This window comes from Anopheles coustani, chromosome 2, assembly GCF_943734705.1.
Source record: "Anopheles coustani chromosome 2, idAnoCousDA_361_x.2, whole genome shotgun sequence".
NCBI classification, from domain to species: domain Eukaryota; kingdom Metazoa; phylum Arthropoda; class Insecta; order Diptera; family Culicidae; genus Anopheles; species Anopheles coustani.
This window is the reverse complement of record NC_071289.1, coordinates 83,561,116-83,589,056: the sequence shown is the minus strand read 5'-3', so window position 1 is coordinate 83,589,056 and position 27,941 is coordinate 83,561,116. Positions and strand designations below refer to the sequence as shown.

General features: G+C 43.6%; 5 protein-coding genes across 6 annotated transcripts in view; 3 read left to right on the top strand and 2 right to left on the bottom strand.

Annotated features, from left to right (window-relative positions):
- The window catches only part of LOC131263019 (ankyrin repeat domain-containing protein SOWAHC), a 104,984-nt gene extending 104,145 nt beyond the window's left edge, over positions 1-839 (top strand). The window contains exons 10-12 of the mRNA XM_058265144.1: positions 180-206; positions 272-468; positions 535-839. Of these exons, the coding sequence (XP_058121127.1) occupies positions 180-206; positions 272-468; positions 535-774 (464 nt within the window). The 3' untranslated portion in view covers positions 775-839. The remainder of the gene's footprint in view (positions 1-179; positions 207-271; positions 469-534) is intronic.
- A 464-nt stretch (positions 840-1,303) lies between these two features.
- On the top strand, positions 1,304-3,158 carry LOC131263020 (kelch domain-containing protein 4). The gene is made up of 3 exons (XM_058265146.1): positions 1,304-1,494; positions 1,570-2,830; positions 2,914-3,158. Exons 1-3 carry the CDS (start codon positions 1,381-1,383, stop codon positions 3,108-3,110), a joined length of 1,572 nt encoding a protein of 523 aa, XP_058121129.1. The 5' UTR covers positions 1,304-1,380; the 3' UTR covers positions 3,111-3,158.
- Positions 3,159-5,922: 2,764 nt separating this feature from the next.
- Positions 5,923-20,021, bottom strand: LOC131263023 (TRPL translocation defect protein 14). 2 transcript variants are annotated; one of them, XM_058265149.1, is made up of 9 exons: positions 19,284-20,021; positions 18,669-18,736; positions 17,865-17,902; positions 17,299-17,336; positions 10,296-10,424; positions 9,867-10,217; positions 9,457-9,787; positions 9,207-9,388; positions 5,923-7,151 (listed from the first exon to the last, which is right to left on the bottom strand). In XM_058265149.1, the coding sequence occupies exons 1-9, from the start codon at positions 19,330-19,332 to the stop codon at positions 7,087-7,089; spliced, it is 1,251 nt and encodes a 416-aa protein (XP_058121132.1). In that variant the 5' UTR covers positions 19,333-20,021; the 3' UTR covers positions 5,923-7,086. The 2 variants fall into 2 exon arrangements, with proteins under 2 accessions (XP_058121132.1, XP_058121133.1); XM_058265150.1 differs by lacking the exon at positions 17,865-17,902 and having other exon boundaries at positions 19,284-19,354.
- A 198-nt stretch (positions 20,022-20,219) lies between these two features.
- LOC131263021 (kelch domain-containing protein 10 homolog) lies at positions 20,220-21,983 on the bottom strand. Its single transcript, XM_058265147.1, has 3 exons — positions 21,378-21,983; positions 21,088-21,308; positions 20,220-21,013 (listed from the first exon to the last, which is right to left on the bottom strand). The coding sequence occupies exons 1-3, from the start codon at positions 21,891-21,893 to the stop codon at positions 20,359-20,361; spliced, it is 1,392 nt and encodes a 463-aa protein (XP_058121130.1). The 5' UTR covers positions 21,894-21,983; the 3' UTR covers positions 20,220-20,358.
- A 293-nt stretch (positions 21,984-22,276) lies between these two features.
- LOC131263017 (melanotransferrin) lies at positions 22,277-25,855 on the top strand. The gene is made up of 4 exons (XM_058265142.1): positions 22,277-22,413; positions 22,824-23,257; positions 23,319-25,015; positions 25,086-25,855. Exons 1-4 carry the CDS (start codon positions 22,350-22,352, stop codon positions 25,321-25,323), a joined length of 2,433 nt encoding a protein of 810 aa, XP_058121125.1. The 5' UTR covers positions 22,277-22,349; the 3' UTR covers positions 25,324-25,855.
- The last annotated feature ends 2,086 nt before the right edge of the window (positions 25,856-27,941 follow it).

The window sequence follows — 27,941 nt, the reverse complement described above, 5'->3', positions numbered from 1 at the left end:
ATACCGGTGTGGTGTTTATCCTTTTTCTGTTTAGTAACCATTTCGAAAAAAAAATCAAACCCTTTAACCTACCTTGTAAGCTTCTGCATGCTCCAGTGTTGTGGTAATTGTATAATTGTGGTACCACCTACAAAACAACTTCGTTCGTGTACTCTAATCGTTTTTTTGTTTCAATGCAGAAATCAAGGCGCGGAAAAAACATTCAGGTAAGAGAGGAAACAACCAAAGAAAAAATGCGGGTGTGTAAATGTTTCTTCACATCTCCCATCAGAAAAAGACTCGGGATTCCTGAGGATTGGTTCCCTGAACGTACGAGTGAAGAAAACCACCGAAGCCTTCAGCAACTTTTTGGGAGTTGGCACCAACCAGACGCGCATGCCACCGACAGCGATTAGGGCCAGCGCTCCGCCCGATGCGCTCTTCATCGACAAGCTGCACAAAACCTGGGGCTCGGCCGATAATATTCAGGTAATGGTCGGCCATGTGGCCATTGATTCACTGTGTACTAACCGGGAGGTGTTTCTACCCGTACAGCAGGAAGATTCGGCCATGCCTCCGCCAAAGTTTGGCGGTGTTAAAAAACGACGTCAGAAGCGCGACATCGAGTACGATCCCAGTAATGACCAGTTTAGCCAGAGCGTTCCGACCACACCGAGCCAGGTGCGGGCCCCGGTCGGGACGCTGTCGGAACATCCGGACGGCGAGTCGATGGGAGACTCCGATTCCGATACGGCGTGCGGATTCGACTCCAATTGGCGACCGACTTATATCTGAATAACTGCTGAGGCCCCATCTTTTATTTTGCTTACATTCGAATAGAAATGTATCTCAGTATAACATATCGTTTTACCCTACTTACACGATGCAAAGTGAACCTAACATTCTCAATTTTTTTCTCAATAAATTGTACGACTATTGTTAATCATTCTTGTGGTGTTGCCGTTCATTTAATTATGCCGTTTTAACAACTAACTCCAATTGCGACTTTTTCAAAAATGATTTCGTTTATGGACAATTTTTTAGTTATTATGCATTAAAAAGGCTGTTCATAATACACTCACATCATAAAAAATACACGAGCATCATGTTGTCATGAATTTTGCATCCATTTTTGGATAACGGCCTTTTTAAACCAACTTGCTGTCGGACCCGTGTCGGAAGTGAGTTATTCATAGCAAAAGGAACTACTAGGTTCACTAATCCAAAACCAAGCAGGTGCGAACCTAGGTTGGAAACTCTAAACCCGGCATGTCAGACGCGACTGTAAACAAAAACAATAACACGTTGTTCCGACGTTGCAGGGAAAGTGAAAATAATTATACCGGGTGGGTTGTGCTAGAGTAAAACTTCTCCAAAAAAGGTTACATTTCTCACCACGCAATGGGTCGAAAGGATAAAAACAAAAAAAAGGGCATGGGGGCCGAGAAGACGTCGATGAAAACGGACAAAAAATTAATTGCCAAGCAGAAGAAACTGTTGGCAAAGTTGGGTGAAGTAAGTATGCTCGGCGAAGATTAACGGTTTTTCATCCGGAAAGATAAGCAATTAATTACCCCTGTTCTGTTGTAGGAAGATATTGAAAACATCGTCGCAAAGTACGAAACGAAAGACACGAAATCATCCGAACTCACCGAAATCCTGTGCGCTCCACCAACGGCCCGCGTTAACGTTGCCATCTGTGCGCATCCCGGAGACCGGGAGGAAATCTTCCTGCACGGCGGAGAATTCTTCAACGGCCAACAGACAACCATCTACGGCGATTTCTATTCGTACCACACGGCCAAGAACGAATGGAAGTCACTTAAATCGTCTATCGGTCCCGCACCCCGCAGTGGCCACCAGATGGTGTCGGTCGCCACGGACGGAGGCCAACTGTGGCTGTTCGGAGGCGAGTATGCATCGCCGTCGCAGCTTCAGTTCTACCACTACCGTGACCTCTGGGTGTACCGGATGGCGAAGAAGCAGTGGGAAAAGCTGAACGCCCCGAACGGACCGAGTGCGCGCAGTGGCCACCGGATGGTGGTGACGCGCAAAAAGCTGTTCGTGTTCGGAGGTTTCCACGATAACAACGCCTCGTACCGGTACTTTAACGATCTGTACGCGTTCTCGCTGGAAAACTACACCTGGACAAAGATTGAACCGGCCGGCACGGCACCGCCGGCCCGATCCGGTTGCTGCATGGTGGCCAACACCGATGGGAAAATCCTCATCTGGGGCGGGTACTCGAAGTCGACGGTCAAGAAGGAAATCGATCGGGGCACGACGCACACCGACATGTACACGCTCACGGCGGACAAGAACGATGCCAAGGGTCAAGGTTTCCGGTGGGCCAGTGTGAAACCGAGTGGCAAAAAACCTGCCCCACGCAGCGGAATGGCGGTAGCGATGGCACCGAACGGGAAGGCGTACGCTCTCGGTGGGGTGATGGACACGGAAGAGGATGAGGACGACGTGAAGGGACTGTTCAGTAATGATCTGCACGTGCTCGACACCGGTTCCAATGCCTGGCGCAAACTAGAACTGGCGACGAAGGCCAAGAAGAGCGCCCCATCCAAAACGCCGGACGTAGAGATGGAAGGAGGTGATAAGCCGGAAACAGCCGCGAAGATTGTGTCCGATGATGGCGTGTTTACGATGACTGTTGGTGGAGGTGGAGCTGGATCTGCCAAGGGTTCAAGCAAATCGAACGACAACGAACCACTTGATCTGGGTGGTCCATCCCCACGCATGAATTCGGCAATTGTCGTTTGCAAAGGGCATCTCTTCGTCTACGGTGGACTGTTCGAATCCGGTTCCCGGCAGTATACTCTAAGCGATCTGTACTCACTCGGTACGTAAACGAAACTAACCAATTTAACGGACAAAATTACAACCATAACATATAAACATAATTCTCCTTCGACTCTTTCGCAGATCTTCACAAGTTGGATGTATGGAAAACGTTGATTGCAAACAGCCTAGACTCCAGCGAATGGCTCGGATCGGACAGTGAGGGAGACTCTTCGGATGATGATGACGATGATGATGACGATGACGACGACGACGATGATGACGACGATAGCTCAGACGAAGATAGCGATGAAGATTCGTCGGAAATGGAAACAGAGTAAAGTTGCAGAAATCCTTAATCAACCAATAAAAACCCATTGTATTGAAATACATGCAGAGTAGATTGTGTTATTTATCTCATCCAATTCTCAAAGAAAGTACGGTTAGATTTACAATCAAATCATGTGGGTTTCAGTGAAACCTTAAATATCTTTAAGAAAATGTAAATCTGTTTCTAGCGCATACATTTTTTTTCTGAATGTTTGCTTTAGAAATTGTAAACACTGAAAAGAACTCCGATCCTTTTTGTGGACTGATGGAGTGCTTGTGGACTGATGGAGAGGTGAATTAAAAAACCAAAAAAATGTAAAAATTGTTAATCAATTTACTTAAACATAGACGTTTACGGATTTGGAAAATCTTTCTTAATGCAAAGTTATAAATTTGTAAAAGAGCGGTCAAAAAGATTACTAAAAAGCAGTCGGGCATGAATCCCCAAAAAAAATATGCTGATGTTAAAGCGAGAAAAGATATTGAATTTTCGTAAAAATCGTTTGAAGCTGTATAAGATGAAAATGTTCGGTTTTTTTACGGAAAAGTATACGATTTCCGGGTAAACTATAAAATATAATTTATTCAAAGGAATACCCGTTTGCTTCATTGTCATGTTGTGCGCCGGTGCATTGTCATGTTGCGATATCAGTTTACCGTGTCCTTCGGGCCCATTGTGGTCTTTTTTCTTGCCCTTTTCTTGTTCTTGCCCATGGATTTTAAGCGTAGGGAAATCGCAACTTGAGTCACTTTCAATGCTTCTGCCAACTTTTTTTGCGTTTGGTTAGGGTCTGCATCCAACAGCTCTTGCAATTTCGCGTCGTCAATCTTTTTCATTGCTCCTGGATGGTCCTTGTCCTTGAGATCAAAATCGCCACGCTTGAATTGCCGGAACCACCTCTCGCATGTTTTCACCGATGGCGCATGTTCACCATAAGCTTCCAACAGCAAACGATGTGCTTCGATAGCTTTTTTCTTCATATGAAAGCAGAAAAGCAGCGAATGCCGCAAATGCTCATAGTTTGGAACGAAACTCGACATATTGTATGTGATACAATATAATGATAGGCCTACTTCCTTTTTGCCGGAATGAAACTGAAACCTAATGTCCTGTTGAAGCTTAGTGTCAAACCAAAAAAATGACACATCTGTCAAACTGATCCAATGAATACTCCAACCGGACATTTTCAACTTATACACCGGACATTTTCAACTTATACAAACTAATTCATAAAACCCAACCATCATGGAACACACTGTACCAAAACAAATCTGAACGTTTAACTAAAATAAAACATAACAGTTTAGTTTGAGGAAAAACTATTTAAAGCCGCAATATAACCGACAGACTTGCATCCAAAACATACGATTTAATGATTCTTTAATCCTCTAATCTTTAGCGTCTAAAGCAACTCAGAGATAGACTATTGATTTCATTTTATTTGGTTTCTTTGAAAAGATTTAAAAGTAAAAAGCAAAAAGCAATACGGCCAGGCCGTTCCTTCTGAAAAAAATAAATAAATAAATTTAAAAGTAAAGAAATTTTATTTATTTTTCAACTTGTAATAGTCAAAAAACAAAAACAAAAATTCACCCGCATGGATATTATTAGAACTGCATATGGTTTATTTATCTCTTTATGCCATCAATATAGTTTGCCTTTTTTCATATCTTTTTCCTTGTGAAATATAGCTTTGCTGTTTTCTGTTTTATGTTTTCATGGAGTTTGTCATTATTAAACCGGGAGGAGTTTACAGGACTGTTTTACATTTTAATATAAAATACATCGATAACAGTGTTTCTTTTTTGTTTTCTCTCTTAAATTTTCGTCTCCTCCAGTAGTCCGATCTACTATTTCTTTCTCGATCTCTATTTCTTCGATTTTTATGGATCTTTTTTGCTCCAATAATCCTCGCTCGATCGCGTTAAACTACGTTGTTGCAAATTGCCTCGCTTATTGCATGGCTATAGGACACTAATAGTCTTTCGATGAGAGGTCCCGGTCGTAAAACTTTGCCACATTGAGTAAATGTATAAGAAGTTCACACTCATACACACACACAGACACACTGATTGACAAAAAAACCTACTTTGCAACTAGTATCCGCGGTTTAGTTGTTTGGTTGGGTTATTGGTTGGTGGGTGACACACTCATCCTTCGATCCTGTTTTCTGTCCATCTTGTTGTTTCACCTACGAACCCCCGGCTAGAGCCTTTCCGCTTGTGTGGACCAACGACAACAAGCAGTAAATCGAGGGATTTCGCAGGACTTGCCAAACAAAAAAACCGACATCATTGCACAACAAGTCGCATGTCTTTCGAGCCATAGAGGTAAAGGACAAAAATCATGAAACGTTGGGACCGATCGAATATGGTCGCAAGGCTCTTTCGCTTCCAATGTGGGTGTTAGAAAACAGTGGTCGCTTTCGGCAATGGTTGGGCCCCGTTGGTAAAGGTCCACATATGTAACTTGGGACTAGTGGTATATTTACGATTTATACAACTTTAAGTACAATTTTAAATGACTTTCAAAAGTATGGTCAAAACATTAATTTGCGCCCTTTACAACCCGATCGCGTTGTTTCCTTCGGTAGCACCAATGAATGAATGAATGGTTTTCTCTGTTCTGTGATGGCAAAACATGGCACCAGTCCAACGTTTCTAGATGAAAGCACACGCCAGTGCGCGGCGCTCGAGAGATGTGAAGAAGAAATTCTTTCAAGGAAAAATAAAGACCAAACGTAAACTACACTCTGCCATAGAACAGGGAGAAGAGCATCAGACGATCGACACAGACAGAAGTAATTATAAACAGAAAACAAATTTAACTGCAAAAACACTGACCGGCGCGCCGCACAAGTGTATATATTTCAAGAGAGTTGAAAAGATGACAAAGCGCGCGTTTTGACTATATAGAAAAGCTTTCGATGGAAAGATAAAGAAAACGATACACAACTTCACGATCGTCGATCGTCGATCGAGGAGGGGGATGTTGTAGTATTATTTTTCCAGCATAAGATGTTACAAAGACTTGCTTTCTATTGCAGCAGGTTAGTAGAGAGGTAGAGTTGTATTGAGAGTTTGCTATTTAGTGTTTGTTTGTTCTTATTGTAATGGGCCTTCCCTTTTTCGAACATCGATCCCCAGCAGTTCAACCTGTTTAAGCTCGAACGTTTTGGAGGGGTTTGGTATTTGGTACTGACATGGAGGGTTTACATATTATGTATGCAATGTTCTTTTGCCAACCGGGGTTTGGTTCTTTTATCGTGTGAAAGCCAGTATAATATATTCGGGGTAAAATTAAGCAACAGCCATATTAAATTGGGCAACATAAATGTAGCCTAGTAAACTGGAGCCAAAGAGTCTTTAGTAATTAAAAAAAAAAATACATAAGTATCATCTCGCCATTCAAGTACTTTCCGTTCACAATTTGTTTGGCTTCCGTTGTACGATGCACCTTTTCAGTTAAAGTAAATTGTTAGTGTTGCAAAATGAATTCTTAAGGCACCGAGTAAAGTAAATTAGAATTAAACGAACTGAAATCATCTGTAGCCACACGACCAACAAATGCCCAATAGAAAAGGACGACAATGAGACAAAAATCAACGAAACAAAGAACAAAACGTTTGCTCTCTTCTGACTGACCTAACATTTGTATGTGTGTGTGTGAGGATTTTTTGCTCCATATTTCAGCAATTAAACAATAATTTAAACCAAGAACACAAACTACTAAAAAACTCAGCCATTGGACGTTCTTTTCTTCCTCTCCTTCGTTCATCCTCGGCACGAGATGCTCCTTCCTTGCGCGCTCACCACCGGCTCCTCTTTTTCTCCTCCTCGTTGCATCCCACACGTCACACACAAACACTACACACCGCCGCGTCCACTAATGCATTCCCCGCGCTCGCCTACCGTTTTCCGTTCGATCAATCAGCCCATCCTTGCGCCGTCGCACGCAAACCACGTGCTTCGTGCGGCTCACGTGGACTACGCTTTACCATTGATCATTTTCTGCGTGTGACCGTTCGTTTTCACGTCGCCATCGTCTTGATCTGTTGTCGGTGGGAGGGGGGGAGGGTCGTTTGGAAGGTGAAAGAGAAGCAAACGGGGTTCGAGAAATAGAGAAAAAGAGAGAAGAAATGGAAAAAAAAGAAAGGGACGAAAAAGAAAGAAAACAAACAAACATGTTCAAAGATATTAAAAAGCGCAATTTTGTACCACATTTTTGTCTGAAAATGGATTGAATTGAATTGAATAGAATTGAATTGGATTATGAATTTTCGTTGCGAATTACTGGAGCGGAGGCCATCACCAGGTACGCTAGTGGATTGGAGCCGGGAAATTTCGAACACCGTATTAACGCTGGAAAATGCTGGCGGAAATTCTACTTAGGTGAAGTTACTTAGCGCACGACAAAAAAACATTCGATGGGAGAAGCGTCATGGAACACACATATGAAGCTTACAGCGTTTCGGTCACCAACAGGCAAATCCATCAGTATACTTCGATTGTCAAAAAATGGTCAAACGATGAAAGGTATTGCATGGATGATTGTTGAAGACACGATAAATCGAAGGGTGCAGGTAAATGTTGAAATTTGTACTGTCTACAACAATCCTCCATGCGCGACCCATCATTGCGGTAGATCCTAGAAAGCTATGAGTTGTCTACCCAACCCGTTTGGTATTTTAAGCTATAAGTTTGCCGATTCACCATGAAATGTTTTATAGTAGGCTTGTACCGTTTGACGATCTAGTACACCGCTGGATATGACAATTGGTAAGTAAAACCCCGCATGAAACGATTTTATATCGCTGTGTGAAATAAATAGAAATTTTGTTAATAAATACCAATCGAAACGAGTTCGGAAGTAAAACATCCTCCTCGCATTTAAAAAATAGATTAGAAACCAGAAAAAAATACCAAAGCCACACCAGAAAAATAAAAATGTTAACACGAATGGTACAAAAAAAAAAAAAATTAACAGGAAATAATCTCTAAAAATAAGAGAAGAACGAAGAAACAAGGTAATGAAAAGAAAAAAAAATGATCCAATTGTTAACGATAGCAACTTTCAATGATCATGAATGTTTCTATTTTTTCTCGCATCCAAGACAACAGCATACTCTGCAACAATTTGCTTCAATTCAACCTTAAAACACTAGCATAAAATCGCAAAGCAACGCAATAACTGACCAAGCCGGGGGATGTTGTTAAGTGATAGCATTTGCACTAATGGTTTGAGGTTCAACAGGCGTTTGACAAGTTAGCGTTAGGTGAAAGTTGCTATAGGTTAAAATGGGCGTTGAAGGTACGGGAAACGAAGCGTAATCGTGTAATTCCGCTGCTCAAATCTGTCAATACGAATTTTTGGCTTTATAATCGCATGTGTATTCATGTCAAAACGTAACCAAACGAACCAATTCCAAGCTCATTCGATCGCACTTTAATCGTATATTTATCGAAATTTTGTGATTATTTAGCGTAGTTATTGTATTTTAAACTATAAACCACAAAATACTAGCCGTAGTTTCGAAAAAATGCTACAACTTTTAGCAAATTGCAAAACATAAACAATTACGCTTGAACCGAATATCGACGATACACGAGGGACCAAGCGTAATTCAAAATTACACTAGCGATTACACTTCGTTTGCCGTGCCCTTTACATTAAAAAAAACAAATTTGTACAAAGAAAAGAGTGGAATGGATCGTTGACAGGGAACCGAGATTCGTACAACAAATTAACAATGGCAACGTTAAACACAACGGTTAGGGGGGAAAAAGATTGTAAGATTCAAAGCAGTATAAACTATAGAAAAGCTACAGCCCGACGACACAAAACCGACCGCTTCCTTTAAAGTGTCCCAACGCGGAAAAGGAGGAGTATGCCACCTCACACCGAGTGTGCGATGGCGTTGTTTTGGAGAGGACGCTCTACTCGCTCGGCAGATCGGCGCCCGCCGCTTCGGTGGCTCTATCGACGCCGGTGTCAGTAGTAGCGGTAGCGGTAGCAATGGCAGGAGTGGTGGTGGATGTAGTGTTCGTGGTGGTGTCGCTAGTGTTGGTACTGTCGACCGGCGAACGGTGGCAACAGACGTTCTTACCGTGCAGCGAGTAGCAGAACTTTTTCGTGTTGTTCCAGTCCTCCCGGAGCGATAGGTTGAACATCGAGTAGTCCGGCTGCCCGGTCACCTCCTTGACGATGTTCAGGAACTTCGGGAGAATGTTCTTCAGCCGGTCACCGGTGAGCGAGGTATACGTTTCTAGCAGGATCAAACCCTTGCACCTTTGGAGTAAAAAAAACGGTATTAAATTCATATGGTAAATTCTAATTTTTCCCTGTTCCAACCATACCTCGGATGGCTCGGCTCCTTGTAGATGTCCATCTGGAAGTACTGGTTGTTCACCAGGAAGCAACGGCGCTTCTTGAAGATGGTAAAGTGAGCATCATCCTGCTGGGTGAGCATGTTCAGATAGTCACGATGTGATAGTTGCGTGCGCACCTCAATCGACTGGCCATGTTGCTGCGGCCGACGTATCGTGTGGATGTAACTCCAACGGCCATTCTGTCCTCGCTTACGCAACCGTGCTTGTACACGCGGACCAGCACACTGCAGATAGTGGTGTACCACCTCGAAGTCTTGGAAGGCCGGGAAGGCTGAATCGGCAGGCATCGGACCGGATACTGGAAGCGCAAAGAGAGCAAAGGCAAAGAATTTACCTAACATGCACTTAAAAAACATCAACAAAAAATAATAACTTACCCAAAAATTTAACCTTCCGCGAAGTGATCGACAAACGATCACCAATGTCAATACCGAGCTTCTGGCACACGCATTCGATCATCCGGTTCACTTTGTTCTCGAAATCAGTCGAATTGTCGATCACGTCGAAGTACGGATGGCCGATCCAGGCCGACGCCGCCTTGTAGTCGAGGTCGCGGGCTAGGGTCACGCCTTCCGACCGGCACGAGTGTTCCTCGGTGGCGTAGAACTCTTCCGCACCGTTCGCGGCCGATACCATGTGGATGATCTGGTTGTACCGATTGTCACGCAGCTCCACCGGGTTCCAGTTGTTCGAGCGCATCATACGGTCCCACTTTTCCTTCGATATATCTAAAAACAAGGTAACCAACACGACCAACAAATCAACGTTAATTTGTACAAGCGAAACCCTTGTAGCGAAAAACTTACAAGCGCTCGCATCCATGAAGCCACGATCACAGATGATCAAACAGTTCTTGTTGCTCGTTCTGCCCAGCTCGAAGTATGTGTTTTCGATTTGGATCATCGTGCGGAGCAGGTTCTCCTGAAATTTGTACACTAAAGTGCGTCCGATGGGGGAAGCAATAGAAAAAAAAAACCATTTAATATCAGTCTACATCACCTTCAACTGTAACATCACATCATAACGAAAAGCTGCGCCAACGGGCAAACCACATCATGCAAACATTCTAAACAACGCGCGGCAACGTAGTACAAAGGTCTCTCCGGACACAATAGTGAGGTGCGCACTGAGTAAGAATAAGTGAGTGAGCAGAATCATACTATTGAATAGATTAATGCGAATCCTCACGGACAGTTTTTGTAACTCCTTTTTGATTTGAACCGCTAACAAGGATTCGAGTGAATGTGTGATTAAAAGAGTCTTGTAAGGGATTCGAATCCTTTTTAGAGATTTTAACTCAATCAATCCCATAAAATTTGATAAAAGAGGAAATAAGTGTTGTGATGTTTTTGCAAAGAAAAAATATTATAATGCATCTCTACTTATTCGGGATGCCTTTACCGCTGAAAAGAATACCTGATTGAGATTAAAATCCCTGATTGAAATCCTCCTACGGATTCGAATGCTGTGACGACTAGCAACTCTTTTACCCACTCTCATTCGAATCCCTGTTTAGAATTCTTGTCTCTGTGGCGACAAATAACTCATTTTTCACGTTCTAAATCACAAAAGCGTAACTAAAAGATTCGAACCGTCGTGACGATTGTTCAGTCTGATTCTAATATATAAACAGAGTTGTTATTCTCATCACTAGAGTACAAAAAGTATGATCGATGGAAAAGAGAAGAAGTAGAAGAGAAGGAGGAAATCGACAGATGAGATTACGACGAGGAGATAGGCATGTTTCGGGAAACACAAGGTATGGTCACATCGATTACATCACGAGTGGTGGTGGGGGAGGGACGAGAGGGTGTTATATATTGATTACTTTGAATGATTAGTTTGTAGCGTGTTTCGATAGCAAGTAGTAGCAGAAGTAGCAGCAGCAGCGCCAGTCCTACATAGCTTATCATCTAGAAAGGCTCGTCGGGCAGGGAAGTGAAAGCAACCGCATGGGCAAGATGCTGCCACACACACATGGTAGAACTAACTACAGCTGTGCAGGGAAATGTTTGCAAACATTCTTGGACACATGTCGATCGATAAACAATCTCTTCTGATTGGGGAATATTTCACACTGCTGACCGATTTTGCTTTCCGCATCGCAAACCGAAGAGATAGCCTTCTAAGGCAAGTGGATGCAAAACAAAACAGGGAGGTGAGAAGGGAAAGGTACAAACGGAAACAATTTCAATATCAAGCGATCGTTTCCTTTGGCGCTAAATATAGAGCACACGTCAGAGTAAGAGGATCGAGTAGAATCGATACAAGTTTAGGAGGGGTTTGCATGGCGCAATATGCGAGAGGTTGTTTTTGTGCACTCGTTTGTCTTGTCATTTACTAGAAGAGGGCAACGGGAAAACAGGACTTTCACCCACACCTCCTACTTCCACTGTGCCATCGGTCCAGTGTCCCCTCTTTCCTTCTCGTATCCTATACGTCGTTTGAAGCGAAACTGCGAATGTAAATATAGCTGGTAAAATAAACAATTCATCGTGTTCTCGAACATACCTCGATATTTGTGATGATTGTTCCTAACCCCCCACATCGTTCGTACAAACCCCACACTCAATCCGCTCCGTGTTACAACCTTTTCCTCATCTCGTTATGTGGCACTTTTTCTTTTGATTTGTTTTTTAGCTAAAGATTTCACGCCGTTCAAAGGGAAAACGGAAAGTTTGTGTTTGCAAGAAAAAGCGGAACAAAAAATAAAGGCAACCACACACGCCGCTTCGTCCCGGTTAAACTGACCCCTCCGCGCCCCGTCCCTCTCTTGTGAGTCCCGGCGGGGACCACGGTGAGTATGATAATTGCCAACTTGTCAACCGTGTCCCGAACGTTTGGTAGGGGGGATGTGCTTTACTCAACACTTCTAAAGAGTGGACACCAAAAACTGATTGATGTCGGCGACGCTCTACTTTTGCTGCAAGCAAGCTGGCCAGCGTCCGCCACGGGCGGTTTTGTTGTTCGAACCGATTCTCGTCGATGAAAATAATCAAATACCCATCTATCTGCGGTCCCCATCATCGGTACGCCATATCATTGCCCGTCCCATTAGCCGGCATCAGCGGTTCTCTCTGTCTCTCGCTGGCTTGTCCGATTAGTGCCAATTTATTGCGATTGTCACCTTCACCGGGGCGCCTCGACGACTCCGCTCTCGGCAGCAGGCCACATTGATAACAAAATGAAACCGAAAGAAAAACATCAACACTCTCTTTCTGTGCCAGTGCGGATAGAGTGGGGGGAGGGGGGCATCGGGTGGATCTCACCGGTTCTCGCTCGGATCAACCACATGACCGTCTGGTGACGAACATCGGCAGCGCGCCATGCTTGCATAGGAGAATTAGGATGAGCTAAACCGTACTAGGGGTAAGAGCTCTGATTCTGGTGACGCCAACAGGAATTATGCAAGCACCTTCGGTTTGTCCTTGTCCGGGGATCTATACAGAGATCACGCACGACAACCGTACAGGAAGAGCGCACGGATTTGTCTGATAACAACGTGTGGGATGGACCATACTTCCGCACGCCAACCAATGCCGTTTACATGGCGCACAGTGGCACTCACATGAAGGCATTAAGTGAACATTACATTAAAAAAATATTTTAAAGTTATTAAAACTATGACCGCATCGTCAAATTATACGCTACACGATAGTCGACGGTTCTAAAAAAAAAAAAAAAACAAAAATTTTATAAATTGATACGATAAAAAAATGTAATATAATAACTTTTTGGATAGCAATACCGAAAACATTATAAATTAATTTTTCTTTTAGTTTGAACTTGTGATAAAATTAATCTCCACAAGAATAAAAACCACATTGACTAAGTTTTTACAAATAAAGTAATAGTAAGTAAAGCATGGAAAAAAATATGAAAACCTACATGTGTTTATCTTGTTTTTTCTTGGATTGTTTTCCCATTTTGTACTTATGGGTTAAATGTACGTAAAGGTTAGTTCAAAAGTTACATAATATGTAACGCAAGAAAATTAAAAGATTGCTTTCGTCGCTTGGATTGGTGAGCACGTAATGTTTTCTTTCACCAAGCATCGATTGAAATAAAAAGTTCAATCTACACAACGTCCAAAAAGAGTACACTTTTTCACCCACTGTGTTCCGAGGTGTGACGTACATTGACGGAAGTTAAACATAGCAGAGCATGCGGTCCACACAGGCCCGTTTCGCGCGGTTAGGTTGCGTGCCTGCTGCCGCCGACTGTACCCGACCGGAATCTGCCCGATGTTGTCTATCTCGCTTCCTTCATCTTGATGTATTTTTTCGTCTTGCTAGAATGAAATAGCTTCGCGCGGCTGTAATAGCAGCATGTAAACAGTTCCCTTCCTCAAATTCTTCCTCGCGCGTTCGCACGAAATGCATCTCGCCCATTTGCTTGCAAGTCAGTGGATAACATTATCACGTGTTGCCTTGGCTTTGAAAAAAAGCATGCCTTCCCACCGACTTCACTCCCAGCAGCTAGCGAAGGGTTGCTGATCCTCTGCTGTAGGCCTTAGTCTGATAACATTCTCAAGCACAGTTTCCTCAGAGTTGGTGTCCCACACGTCTGTGTGTGTGTGTGTGTCTGTGTCAAGGAATCGCAAAACGAGGGCAGATTGGCAAAGAATTCAATATCCATGTTTCATCTCCACGGCAAGAATCAATTGAACACACATACGTTAAAGCTATATGACGGTCCGCAAACACGTTGCAAAATGCCGTTCCATCCAGGCCGGAACGTCGCGGACAAGAAGCACGTGCACGTGCTTGACGATATGATGATGACCGGGGCGAGTTCAACTTCAACACGGTGCAATGGGCGCGAAAGGCACGAACATCGCGATCGACCAGGGAGTTGTGTATTCGAATGCATGCACCAACTTCCTTCCTTCCAGCGCTTACACACCGCAGTTCTCGTGCAATGGTTCCAGTAAAGCGTTAGTGTGTAGCACAGCTTGATAATTGATTTGCTTCGATCGAAAACGGTAGTGCACAATTCGAAGCAACAAACGAGTTTTAAACCGTTATGAAAAAAACAAACACTTGAAGGGAAAGAACAACTGTTTGGAAATACGTATAGTATGTGGCGTTTTGAATCAAAATCACACAAAAAGAACAACATATGTAGGGCTATCTCTTCGTAACTATGAACTTTTCTGTAATGCACTGATAAACAGAAGACCAAATAATCCACGCCCGAAAGATAACCACAAATCGACGCTTTTGCATTTCTTACAGTCTTACTTACGTAGAGACGGTTTTCTTCAAGTGAACTTTTGTACCACACCCTGTATGTTCGTATCTTTGAGGAACGGTTGATGATCGTAACGTACATTGGTACGCTAAATAAGCAAATTAGAATTGTGTCTGTCCTATTCGAATTCATAAATCTAAATCTGGTTTTTTTGCTTTTAGAGATTGGTTGAATCTTTTAATGAGAGCTTCATGAATCTCAAAGATCCATTAACTGTTGAAAACTGATGAGTTAAAAATGGCAAGAGGGACCCTTTTATTTAGTGGCATGAGTTACGCCAAAGGTCCACGAAAAATGCATGAAGATTTATTAAGGATTCGAAAGATTCTTTAACGTTTGAAGATTTCGATTAGAACGTTTGAGAGAATCTTAACTGAAAGATTCATATGAATGAATCTCCCCAAAAGATTCATAAGGCACAACACTAGTTCAAAGTAACAGTTCAAAGTAGTGGCCGATAAAATAGACTTAGTGTAGTAATACTTATGAACGTTTGTTCTATATCCATCCGTTAGGGTTAAGCGCATCTTGTCTTCGACATAAGAAATTCACGTGTGATGAAAATTTCGTAAGTAAAATTAAGACATGACACCTTATGTTCTTTAATTTACGTTAATTAAATTCAGTAGGGCTTAATTGTGGAGAAAAATTAAAAAATATCTTTTATATTTTTTGTACGTTAAAAACCTGGGTTTACATTGAAAACCAGTACGTTCTGTAAACACTTGTAATAGAGAATAAGCGATGCAACACTGTTCGACAATCTTGTACAAATATCGTTGAGACACCTAACCTAGGAAGTCCTCGATGGTCCTTAGCTTCAATGGGTTTCGTCGGCAGTTAAGCGAGCGTGGTGCTTTGATGGTAACAAAAGTAGCTCAATAACAACATTGCCAACAAACTTTGCGTAGTTAAACACGATTGGTTAGTCTGTGATAGCGTTTAGTTATCTAATTTAGTTTCATTTGACTCATTTGTTATTAAACACAGGCAGTAGCAGTTTGCGGGCACATGCTACCGCGTGTCAACAGCATGTGGGGGGGCCTTCGATGAGTGTCAGGGGCAGCGATGGATGAATCGACTACGGTGGCAAACACTAACGGCATATCCCCCCTTGGGAATCTATCTTTCTAATTCTAGCAACGCGGAATCCACGTCAGGCAATGATAACGAGGCAAGCCGTCGAAGAAACAACAGAGCGCATGATGAAAGCAATGAAACAGATAGGCAAAGGACAGAAGAAACACAACACACACACACGCACACACACATCATCCTTTCGCGTGGCCGATGATCCTCGCATCCGCTTATGAAAATGTGTCCCATGGAAAAGGGTGGAGATGGAGTTGTGTTGCTGTGGGTGTACGGCGTGTGTTTTGGCGACGGCGGAGCGTCTGTGTTTGCATTACGCAGCACAAAAACCGTATTGCCACAAGAAGAGCGCGCGCCAGTAGTAAACTCACCATCACCAACTTTCCCGACGGCGGCCTCCATGCACCGGGCGCATGTGGTAATTTTGTCAATATCAATAACGCTATGCTCCGGGACGCCATCCTTAAAGACGGGCGCTGCGGCGGCCTTCTTTTTGCCACGATCTGGTGGTGTGTAGAACACAATTGCTTTCGGTTAGTTTTGCCTACTACCCTGATAAAATACAACCCCTGTTGTGCCTTTCGGTTCTCCAAGCATAATGGGTCTGCGCCCCGTGTTTTGTAGGTGGGGTGGGGGGTGAAGCGTGAGGTCGTATGGATGACACAATGCAAGGAACAGGGTAAAGGATCTACTCAATTTGCGGTTATCGGCCTATCTTCCCGTCAACCCATCGATCAAGCGGACTAATGAATGTGCCATCTCCCGTGTACGCTAACAACCGTTTCTTAATTTCCTAACCGTCGTTAAACCCGAACCCGATGGTCGTGGTAGTGGTGGTGGTGGACAAAACTGTCAAACTTGTTATTGCCATCGCGTGACCCCTGAGTTATTGCTGTTATGCATTTGTTCGCTTTTAACGATGCCTACTCTAGAAAATTTCTTTTGCCACAAATTTGTGTAAAATGTCTTCAGGTATAAATCGAAAAAACAAACGACTCACTCCCTGCCGCGGGTTGGCCAAACGATGGCTTTTGACCTTTCGTTTTGCCTCCATTAACATCATGCTATATGAAACCAACCGTAGCTAACTGGGAGGGAGGGGGAGGGGAAAGGACATGACACGACAAAATGTCTCTAATTTAATGTTAAACTAGGGCTGCTGCACACCGCAATGCAATCGCATAACCGGTCGGTAAAGGCACTTTCATCATCCGATGCTTCTCTTTCATCGATCTCTTAACGTTTTCCTTCTTCCATCGATCGGGGGGTTTGCAGAAACCAAACAAAAATTTAACAAAACAAAAAAAGGACGAACGAGTTACTCAATTTGGACGGAGCAGATTGCCGAGTAAATTTGATGAAGAGAAAAAAAGCTATGAAACGATACGATTCTAGCGCTATTATTCTTGCTTTGTTTAATGTGTTTCCTGCTTCCGCTGCTCGATCAATAAATCCATTGCTTACCTTCATCGGCCACCAAATCGGCGAATTTGATCCCTCCGCTGTAAAACGAGAACATGATACGAGGATAATCAATCGATTTTGCTTCAAAATTTAAACATTATACGCTGCTTTTGGAACGTCCGCGCGAGTCTCGTGAGAGGGATGGTGGAAGCGGTGGTCTTTGGCGGCTTCTAATCGGTCTACCTTACAACGTATCGGGGAAAGCTAGGTGGTATGCAACTACTTTCGGTAAATAATTGACCGATGCTGATACTGGCTTGCGCAAAGAAATGCCAACACCAATCCCGGACCGGATCGGTTCTTTCGTAGGGTTAACTTTTCTTTGCGCTTGGCCTCGAAAAAATAAGAGAACATTGCATTGTGTTCGAGTTGATTAACTAATATAGCTAAGTCGGCCGCCAAGCCAAGTAGAAGGAAAATTATAGTTTCGTGTAGAATCGTCGCTGGTCAAGCGATCATTTTTTTCTATTTCAATTAAACTAGTCTGTTCAGTGAAGCTTTCGAAAGGCAGCGGCGGAAGCTGGACGATAAGTAAAAAAATGGGATACGTTTGCTATAAACCGTACCTGAGAAGGATTGTGGCCGTTTCAGGCACGCGAAAAACCTGCAAAAATTAAAAAAGAAGTGGAACAAAACCGTTCTATAGAAGAAACTATTTGATCCTTTTAAAACGTACGTAAAAGCGGGTTCGTAATGGAATGATGGAGCGAATCATGCATGTTGTGTGTTGTGTGGACAACTCTGCATGATTTGTGAGGCGGTTTAATAAAACCGTTTAATGCGAAATGTATTGAGGGTTTTGAATGATGAGAAATTCTACGCCAAGCAGGAGATATATAACGTGGACATATACATACAACAGCCATATTTCAATTAATTTGCACAAATCGAAAAAAAAACATCAACACTTGTCAATTTACGACGACAAGCGTCTATTGATCCGTTAATTAATTGTTTGCATACATTTTACGTCACGCATTCAATGCGAATACGGTTTTGGGGGCCAGGTCATGTACACTTTAAGGGGGAGTGGTTGTGTTCAACGACAAACAGGGACACACTCTTTAATTAATTCAATCAAGTAAAATCAAATCAAAACGGACTATTAGATACTAGTTTAAAAAGCATAAATCCTACTGATTTACACACTGTAATTGACGATGGCAGGAACATTTAAGGAAAGCAGAAAATGAATGGTCGTATGAGAGTTGGAATTGGTGGAAATGACGGCAACGGGACTGAACTAACCTCTAGGTCGTGAAAAAAGGATCAAATAAAACTGTCTTCAAAGAAGTGATTGCTACTGAATATTTGTACTTGGCAAAATACAAACATAAGCTCGATATCGGTAGCCGGTTGGTGAAACTTACCTTCCATCCTAGGTTCTCGAAAAACGTACACAATCTCGACTGGCCAGTCGTTTTGCCTCCGCAAGGCCCTGGGGATGGAGGATTTAGAGAGCAGATGAAAACGGGATGAGAAATTGTTCAATCATATCGCGTGACCAGAAGCTAAAACGTTGAACAAGTGTTCTAATATAATTAACATCTGATGCAACGACGCCGTTGTTGTCCAACCGGAAACAAGACAGACAGAAGAAACCCGATGGGCTTCGCAAGCCTTTCGGCCTTAACCTTGAGCGGGCTCTGCCAGGATCAATTGCGAGATGGGTCGGTAGGAGTAATGCTACACAGCGAGTGGGCGCACTTGGGTCGCGTTTTACTTTTCTATTACATTATTTTTCCTCTCTGCCAGCGAAAACCCTGAAGCACATGTTCCGCGCCGCGGCGAACGGATAGTGTCCAAGTAAACAGACACGCTCGTTTACAAACACACAAGCCACAACAGATCGAGAAGAAACCTATATGATGTGTTGTGTGGCCCCGTGAGAGCTAAATTTAAATAACCTGCCTGTGTGTGATGTCGATTTTCGCATCGCAAAAAAAAAAGAAAAGCGAAGATATTTTATCTCATCTCGAACTCACCTCCCGTCAGCACCAGGCGATAAACCTTTCGCTCTTCTATCGCGTCCATGCTGTTGCTTCTTCGGTCTCGGGGACTCTCGACTGGGAGGGGAGATTTTGGCAAATTTCGGGATTCTGATGTCAATGGTTACCAAGCAGCTTGCTTTGCTTCCGAGCACCCCGTTCGATGCGTATTGCGTTATTATATAAATCCGATGGTCAAATGGTGCTGCTGCCTTCTTCTCGATCCGAGAGGGAAAGGTGTCCTGAGATCTCCTTAGTTCTTACTACGCGGGGGATTGAATTACGGCGTGCAAAAGACCAGTGGTAGTGATTGTCACACGCATCTGCCAAATCGGCTGTGAAACGTGGAAAATGTTGACTCGTGACAAAACGTGACTTCCGATCCGGCGATTTGTTGGGTTTCCCTACAAACACGCGCTTTTTTGCCCGAACGAAGCACTCCAACGCCGACGGAAAGCGCACACACGCACGCGACAAACACGCGAACACGCGACTTTGATCCGACGAAATGTACGGTTCCGGCACAAACTCTGACGCCCCCGGGGTTTGCGGCGACTACTGCCCTCGGTTGCTGTAGCGTAGGCTCGATGATCTTTCTGGTGGAAACGCCTTCAGCGGACGGAGCGGGTGATTATCAAATAACTTGAAATATATACATTTTTGCAGAGTTGGGTTTTTCTTCACTTCGATTCGCACGAGATGCCACCGGCGGCGCAATTCGACTGGTCGATCCGATATTTTCTCACCGAATGAGCGATCCGTCAATTGAGCTGCCGCGATACGTCAGAATCAACTTGACAGTAGTGAACCAAGGTGAGTACAATAGATAGGATAAGGTATGCACTTTACGCATTCATCTTCACCCGTATTCATCTTGAGTGTTGCTTTTTAAAAATTTTCTCATCCAAAAATAAGCTTACATGTATGTTTAAAGAGTTATGTACTTTTATTATGTGTCTGGCTTGTGTACAATCATCAACTTTATCTGTAGGAGTTTTTAGATCACCAATGAGAAGTATAAACCGGTCTGGTTGAAGCGTGCCATCTAAGAATCGCCATAGCCACTGCCCGCTCAATCGTGTACTCTACTTACAAATTGCCTTGGAATACCGGCTTCCAGCAGTTCTTCCTTCGTCCTACTGGGAAGGCCGGGAATGTAATGCAGCAGCGCTTCCCAAGCGATGACACTCAGCCGCGGGATAGTCGTCCACATCTTGAGCAGCGTATTAGTACGAACGTTGGTGTTGTTGTTGAACGTTATGCCACCGAATATGTACATACAACCATCGCTCGTAGTTGCCGCATCGTGAAAGAACGACGGGTGCGGCAGGCTGGACTTTTGCATTAGCTTCCACTCCAGGGACGAAAGATTCAGCTTCCAAATGTCTCTGAAGTACATTACGCCGTCGTATCCGCCGGCGACGATCACCTCCAATCCTTGGTCGGTTTGAATCTGGACGCAAGAGTGACACTTACGGGCCGCCGGGATCCCGGGCAGTCCCGCCTTTGGGTCCGGTTTTGTCACACAGTAGTCCCACTTATTGGTTTTCATATCATAGGCGGGAATCGACGAAAGTATGAATACCGAATCACTAGTTCCGCCGCCAATCACATAGATTTTAGAGTCATCGTATGCCAACTCGTGGCGATATCTACCCAGCGGATCATCGTTAATATTTGGCCGACATTCGTAGGCACACTCCCAGTTCCTTGTTGGAAGATGAAGCCTAAAATATGATTCCCATGTGGTTGGTAAGCATGATTAAAACAGTTTTTTTTCTTTGTTGCTTTTTCTACCAACCTATGCACGTCGAGAGTATAATCAAAACCATTGGTCCCTCCAATAGTGTATAGATAATTATCGTGGCAGACAATTCCTTGTCCATACTGTGGTGGTGGCGGATCGCCTTTAACTTCAATTTCTAGCATTTCCAAAGAGCCTATGGGCTTACTCACTGTTGGACATACGTACAACTTGTTCGAGCAATTCATCCCAAACGGAAAGCCAGTTCCACCGAAAATCTGCAATTTAAGCAAGAAACATAAGTGAAGTGCACAGGCAAAACCCCCAAATCTATAAATATACTCTACCATGATGGTATCACCGTACAGCAGCATTGCGTTCGAGGCCAGCTCGATCGGCAAATCGTCCTTTGAATCCAACAGTAGGGACCACTGTTTTCGTACCATGTCGAACTTCCACAACTCCTCGAACAAACAGGAGTCCTCCCTGTTGTGGTCATTGTTTACATTCTGCGTCGTCGGGTTGTTTGGATTAAATCCCCCGAAGCAGTAGATGGCCGAATCGCTGCACACAATCCGATGGCCACTGCGGGCCTTTGGGAATTTGCGGCCGGATGAGCCGCGTGGCGTCAGGCTGCCCGCGCTACGATAGTCTACGTCGCACACCTCGAACGGTCGAAACGCGAACACGGACCGACGTTTTGCCATTGCTTCGCTCTCGTAGTGGATTTGCTGGACCAACACCTCGACACTTACTTGGATCACTTCGCGGATGTAGTGCAGGCGGCGCACGTTAAAGAAAAGATTCACGGTATCTAACACTCGTGCCAATAGTTTGTACACGAGCAGCTGAATTATTTTCATTACCGCAAAACAACCATAATCTAGAATGGTTTAGTTTTCAATTGAAAGCCGCTGCATTCTTTTTTCTTCGCCACCTACCGCAGCACGTTCTTGCGGCGAAGAATCTAGACTGTCAAATTGCTATCAAAACAGATGTCAGTGTGCAAAGAAAAATCGATTGGAACATCTTGAACTTTTTAACGACGCACCTTTTGCTATTTTTCTCTAGCTGTGGAAAACGTTTAAAGGTGCGATGAAAAGTTTATTTAAAATGTTTCATTTATTAATTTTGAAATTTACTAAAAATCAAGTAAATGTCAAATCCTATCGAATGTCAAATTTCCTTTAACTGTCACAATTGTCAGACATTCTACTGCCACTCCTTCGGATGGGCGTTGTTTTGTTAGTGCTTAGATTTATAGTTTTAATATCTTTTTGATAAGTTTATTTGTGTACAATTTAAGTTTGCCCACCACGATGGCGGTCTACCGCTGGCTGTGCATCGGCACAATCGTATTAACTGTGAGTGCGTTTACCACCGGTAAGTGAAATCTGTTGAATGCCTTCGTTTGTGTCGGAATGGAATTGGGTCGTCTAGTGTTGTAATCGTTCAAAATATTTACAATTCGGGATGGTCTGCATAGTGAGGAAACTTTCCTGTTGTAAATTTGACTACCGCATGTTTGTACTATTTCATGAAACAATGAAAGCATCGCCGTTCAATTAATGAATGGATGCATTGGAAATGAATCACGGATCCTACAAGCATGTAATGATGTGTGTGTTGGTAGGCCAATCAGCTTGCACCAACACCAACGACCATAAAATACCGACGCTTTATAATGTTTACAAACAAAATAATCGACACGAGATGCAGGACTCGAAGCTCCGGAAACTCATTAATAACCCATTAGAAATGTTATTTAACGTGGTTCGCATTTGTTTACACAGCTCAATACTACTTCGAGGATGAGAAGGAATCGAAAAGCAACATCGTGTGGTGCGCGACCAGCTTGGAAGAAACGTACAAGTGTCAGAATTTCACGAAGGCTCTCGAGCGAGACGTGGCATTGTTTAACAATTTCTTCCTCAACATATCCTGCCACCATGGATACGACCACGACGAGTGTATGGCGTTGATCAACGAGCGCAAAGCCGATGTGATGACCCTGGACGCCGGTGAGGTTTTCAGCGGTGGCCGATTCCACTCGTTGATACCACTGATGCAGGAAGGTTATGAAGGTGGCTTCACGCAGTACCATGCGGTGGCAGTGGTTAAGAAAGGTTCCCTACCGGACGTGACAAATTTGCGCCACCTACGTGGAAAGAAGGCTTGCTTCTCCTGGGTCGGTAGTCATGCTGGCTGGACCGTTCCTATTTATACGGTAAGTACAGCGAAATCAAAACCAGTGACAACACTGTTAATGGTGGCATTTTCGATTGCAGCTTCAACGGGAAGGTGGCATGGTCATTACCGATTGCAACAATTTTGTAAAAACTGCGACCGACTATTTCGGAGAATCGTGCGCCGTTAATGCATTGATCGACAAGTACAATCCGATTGGAGATAACTCGATCAAACTTTGCCAGCTGTGCACCGGTGAGGTGCCCGGTGGAAAATGTACTCCGACTGACCCGTACGCTGGATTCGAGGGTGCCTTCCGGTGCTTGGTTGAAGCGGGAGATGTTGCCTTCCTCAAGCACACCACGGTGGAGGAGTTGGTCGACAGTGGCTTCATTCCCGGCGTAACGGTCGATCAGTTTGAGCTATTGTGTCGAGATGGCACTCGTCAACCGATTTCGCAGTATCGTCAATGTGAATGGGGTGCTGTTCCATCGGATGCATTGGTAGTTTCGAGTGCGACGTCCAAATCGGATCGACTACGCTATAAAAAGTTCTTTACAAACGCTGTCAAGCTGTACGGATCAAAGCAGAAGCGTTATAACAGCACTACATCGTCGGTTTATGATCGACAAGACGATCGTTACGGGCCGTCCCGGAACGGGTACTACTCGTCCACTACCACTTACTCTCCGTTCGGTGAAGACACTACCACCCGAAATGAAACTCAACCCTACGAAACATTCGACCTGTTTGAATCGAAGCGCTACGGCCGTCGGTTGAATTTAATGTTCGAGGATACGGCCCGCTACCTGGCCCCAATCGATGACGATAAGCAAAATTATCAGAAGTTCCTCGGCAAGTCGTTGGACCAAATCTACGACACGCGAGCCTGCCCCGTGGGTAGGATGGTCATGTGCGTCACTTCCGATGCGGAGTACGAAAAATGCATCAAGATGCGAACGGCTTTGAAGGCACAGCTCATTAAACCGGACATGATGTGTATGAAGGCACATTCGCACATCACCTGCATGCAGTACATTCAATCCGGCACGGCCGATGTGGCCGTACTGGATGCGAGCGACGTTTACACGGCCGGACTGAACTACGATCTGATGCCTTTCATGTCCGAGGTGTACGACCTTGGGCTTCCGGAGTACTATGTGGTGGCGGTAGCTAAGGAGGAAGATCCGGACACCGAGTTAACCTACCTGCGTGGAAAGTACACCTGTCACTCGGGTATCAACACGGCTGCTGGATGGGTTTATCCGATGGCGTACCTCATCTCGAACGGCTGGATTCGACCGTACGGTTGTGATAGTATTCGAGCGGCTGCGGAATATTTCACCAAATCATGCATTCCTGGAGCGATCAGCAAGGAGTACAACACCGGTCTGCCGTACGATAATATGTGCGATCTGTGCCACGGTAGTAGCTTCCGCTATTGTCGCCGTGACGCGTCGGAAGACTACTACGGCAATACGGGAGCGTTCCGGTGCCTGGTCGAGGGCGGTGGCCATGTGGCGTTCGTACGGCACACCACAGTCATTGAAAACACGGGTGGTAAGAAGCGTGAGTGGTGGGCACGTGATGCACTTCCGGACGATTTTGAGCTGCTGTGCCCAGATGGCACCAGGGCGGAGGTGAACGACTACAAGAGGTGTAACCTAGGCAAGGTTAAGGCCAACGCTATCGTCGCTCGCGGTGGTCGAGGATTCAACGCCACGGAACAGAGCGCCTACGTCAATCTATTCATCTACGCGCAGCAGTTTTACGGAAGAAAGTTCTCCGATGACTTTAGGTATGCTTTCAGCTTCATCATATCGATTTTCCTTGCCTATAATAAACATCCCTTTCCTTCTTTTTTATAGCTTCAGCATGTTCTACTCACCACCTCCGTATCATGATTTGATTTTCTCTGACGCTACTCGCGGCCTTCGCGTCGTAGATGCCGACAAACGATGGTTCGACGCGTACTTGGGCCCGGATTTCATGCGTGCCCGGCGTATCACCGACTGTCATGCAGGTGCGGGTAGTTTAGGGATGAGTGCCTTCAGTAGCTTGCTGCTTGCCGTGGTAGTATTGTTGTGGCAGAGGAATGTCATTTAGAAGCGAAACCACAGTTTTTCATTGAAATTCCATTCTCGACGCCTAACGGGAAACATCCGTCCATTCTAAGGAACGAGACATATCCGTCCAAAAGAATTATTATAGTTTATAATAGTTGAAGAATCCTTAAAATATTCTAACAATCTAAACATTCCGCATGCAAGAAAAAAGTCGTAGTGTATCTTTTGTTTTCTGCTCTACTGTGAATCTCTTCAATTTGAATTTTAATACATGCCAGCGTCGCAAGTAATGAAATCCCTGAAAAGGATTACAGAATTGTCCAAAACGTATTGTACAAATGAATCATAATCCGTCCCCTAGTTAGAACATTCTCTGCATGTATTGACGAGCCAGAGTGCACCATTTATCTTATACGTTAACGTTTGACATATTTTCCATTTGCATTCCAGCAAAGTGAACAGAACACGAATCATTTCTAGTTAGTGAAAATTAAGCAACGGTTTAATTCGTCGAGCTGCGAACGTATTTTGTAACTTCGATAGAAATAGAGAGAACATTTTAAATAAAAGCTTCAAAATAACGCGTATGTTTTTCTTTATGGACTTCAATGAGATATTGCAAGCATTCAACTGGTAATATTCATAATTTATGTTTATGTTTATTAATAAAGTCTGGCCAACCTGTGGCTAAGACATATCTTAGAACTAGGGTTTTGAATCTTAGAACTAGCATAATTGGGCTTTTAATAACATTTTATCGTCGGTTTCAGAGATTTGCAGGGTTGGTTAAAAATATTTTGTTTTTTAAATTAATTATTTTATAACCAAAATTTTAGTTTGGTTTGTTTAAGCTATAAGGGTTAATCGTTTATCGGTGGGTGGAAAAACAATCGTGAACATTATGCTTACATGAATTCCTAGCGCAGTTTCATCAAATAAATACGTTTGTTTTCAGAAGTTTTCTCCTGAAAACCTTGGTGGGGATTGTTCATGGGATGTCGATGAATGTATTTGAGCAGGAAAAGGATGTGCGATGGATAAAAGGATGAACATGATGAAGGCTGAATTCGGTGAATATTCCTTTGCCGAATGAATGATCCTTTATATTTTTCGTTTGCTTCGAGAATTAGTTATTGAATCGAGAAACTAAAAGCATGGCTTTTCAAACGTGAATCCCTTATGGAAATCATGACAGCTATTCATTTACAAGGCGAATACATTTTCGAAAATTCATCGCAAATGTTTGTGGAGGGGATGCAGTGTAATATTTAAAAAAGAGTTCACGCTGCTGTTTCATGATGTTCGAAAAATTTACTCGTAAACACGGTGGTAGGGATAGAAATATCCCCACCCACAAAACGCTGTTTGACTTTGGTGAATATAAGAAGCACATTCATGCCAGTTCACGACATTGACGAGGTGAGTAAACAGTTTAGTACTTGCATAAATATCTTGGAAGGTATGGACTATTAGCAACTTTAAACTTAACTTCTGGAAATGTTTAACAGTAAGTCGTAGTAATCGTTGAAGCCTGAAATCATGTTGTATGTGTAAGGCAACGAATGCATTTTGCCATATAATTCATCCCCAAAATGCACGTTATAGTGTATATCAGTATTCTACGAATCAAAACTAAAAGCTTGTAAGTTATTGAGTATTTTTTCCGCAACGGGGATATTGTGTGTTCCCGCGATTTGTTGTCGGAATATTCGTGCTTATTGAATGGCGTTTTAGTGGAATCGCTTATTGTTATCTTTTCAAATAAACTCGTTTATTTCATGTGATGGGGGCGCCTGGTGGTTGACGCCGGACGACACAAAAGCATAACAGGTTTTGATTCGATATTCGAGATAATATATCAGCCAGAGTCGATGCCATTAACTACAAACAACAATATCTGCAACTTTTTTTTATTCTTGTTTGGATGTAACCTGTACACCGCCGTATCAATTGTTCCGAAAGGGTTGAAAGGGACAGCATAAAACATAACCAATTGACAGGTCGCCATCGTTATCCGAAGAGTCGATGCAAAACCTCAACGGGCTTAATTTGACACATGCCAATCATGCCTATCGTTAGCAAATGATGCAAACGCTGGCGGTGAAAAGGAATCCGAGAAATATGATGCCTCGATGTGACTTGGTGGCTTAACAATATCCTTTCCCGTTAAGTGTCATCCAAATCATGGGCCCTTTTGTGTGCGTGTGTGTGTGCATATGTGTTTGTGCATGTAAGCCTCCACACAATAATCGCAAGGTGTGGTTGGTGGGTTGAAAACAAAACCAATTCGATCATAACACGATAAGGCTATATGACCGGAAACGGTAACACGTGTCCCATGGCGAGTAGTCGGCTATCTAATGAACTAAGGGACGATGGGATGATAATGAAGGAGACAGAAAAATGAATCACACTTTTTGCGATTAATTTGATTATCATGGTTTTCTTCGAAAGAACTGAATACCTGGAAGTGAGTTGTTGTTTTCGTTACAACTTATTTTGCACGTGTATTGAAAAGCCGCTGTGTACAAAACAATGTATACATTGCGGAAAATGCTTTAAAACAACCAAGCTTCATTTAAACGTTGTCAATGTCCTGACGTATATTCCATTTATTCCGTTTATAAATGTAGCTCTTCTTAATTGGTTCCAAACCCC

Excerpts from the sequence above, each read along its gene's own strand:
- LOC131263023 (XM_058265149.1), bottom strand. The coding sequence starts at position 19,332 with ATGGACGCGATAGAAGAGCGAAAGGTTTATCGCCTGGTGCTGACGGGA. Across the intron at positions 17,903-18,668 it reads TCGAGAACCTAGGATGGAAG|GTTTTTCGCGTGCCTGAAAC; the intron begins GTAAGTTTCACC and ends TAATTTTTGCAG. Across the intron at positions 9,788-9,866 it reads GCGGAAGGTTAAATTTTTGG|TATCCGGTCCGATGCCTGCC; the intron begins GTAAGTTATTAT and ends TTGCGCTTCCAG.
- LOC131263021 (XM_058265147.1), bottom strand. The coding sequence starts at position 21,893 with ATGAAAATAATTCAGCTGCTCGTGTACAAACTATTGGCACGAGTGTTA. Across the intron at positions 21,309-21,377 it reads TGTACGGTGATACCATCATG|ATTTTCGGTGGAACTGGCTT; the intron begins GTAGAGTATATT and ends CTTAAATTGCAG. Across the intron at positions 21,014-21,087 it reads TATACTCTCGACGTGCATAG|GCTTCATCTTCCAACAAGGA; the intron begins GTTGGTAGAAAA and ends ATCATATTTTAG.
- LOC131263017 (XM_058265142.1), top strand. The coding sequence starts at position 22,350 with ATGGCGGTCTACCGCTGGCTGTGCATCGGCACAATCGTATTAACTGTG. Across the intron at positions 22,414-22,823 it reads TGTGAGTGCGTTTACCACCG|CTCAATACTACTTCGAGGAT; the intron begins GTAAGTGAAATC and ends TTGTTTACACAG. Across the intron at positions 25,016-25,085 it reads AAGTTCTCCGATGACTTTAG|CTTCAGCATGTTCTACTCAC; the intron begins GTATGCTTTCAG and ends TCTTTTTTATAG.
- LOC131263020 (XM_058265146.1), top strand. The coding sequence starts at position 1,381 with ATGGGTCGAAAGGATAAAAACAAAAAAAAGGGCATGGGGGCCGAGAAG. Across the intron at positions 1,495-1,569 it reads TGTTGGCAAAGTTGGGTGAA|GAAGATATTGAAAACATCGT; the intron begins GTAAGTATGCTC and ends GTTCTGTTGTAG. Across the intron at positions 2,831-2,913 it reads AAGCGATCTGTACTCACTCG|ATCTTCACAAGTTGGATGTA; the intron begins GTACGTAAACGA and ends ACTCTTTCGCAG.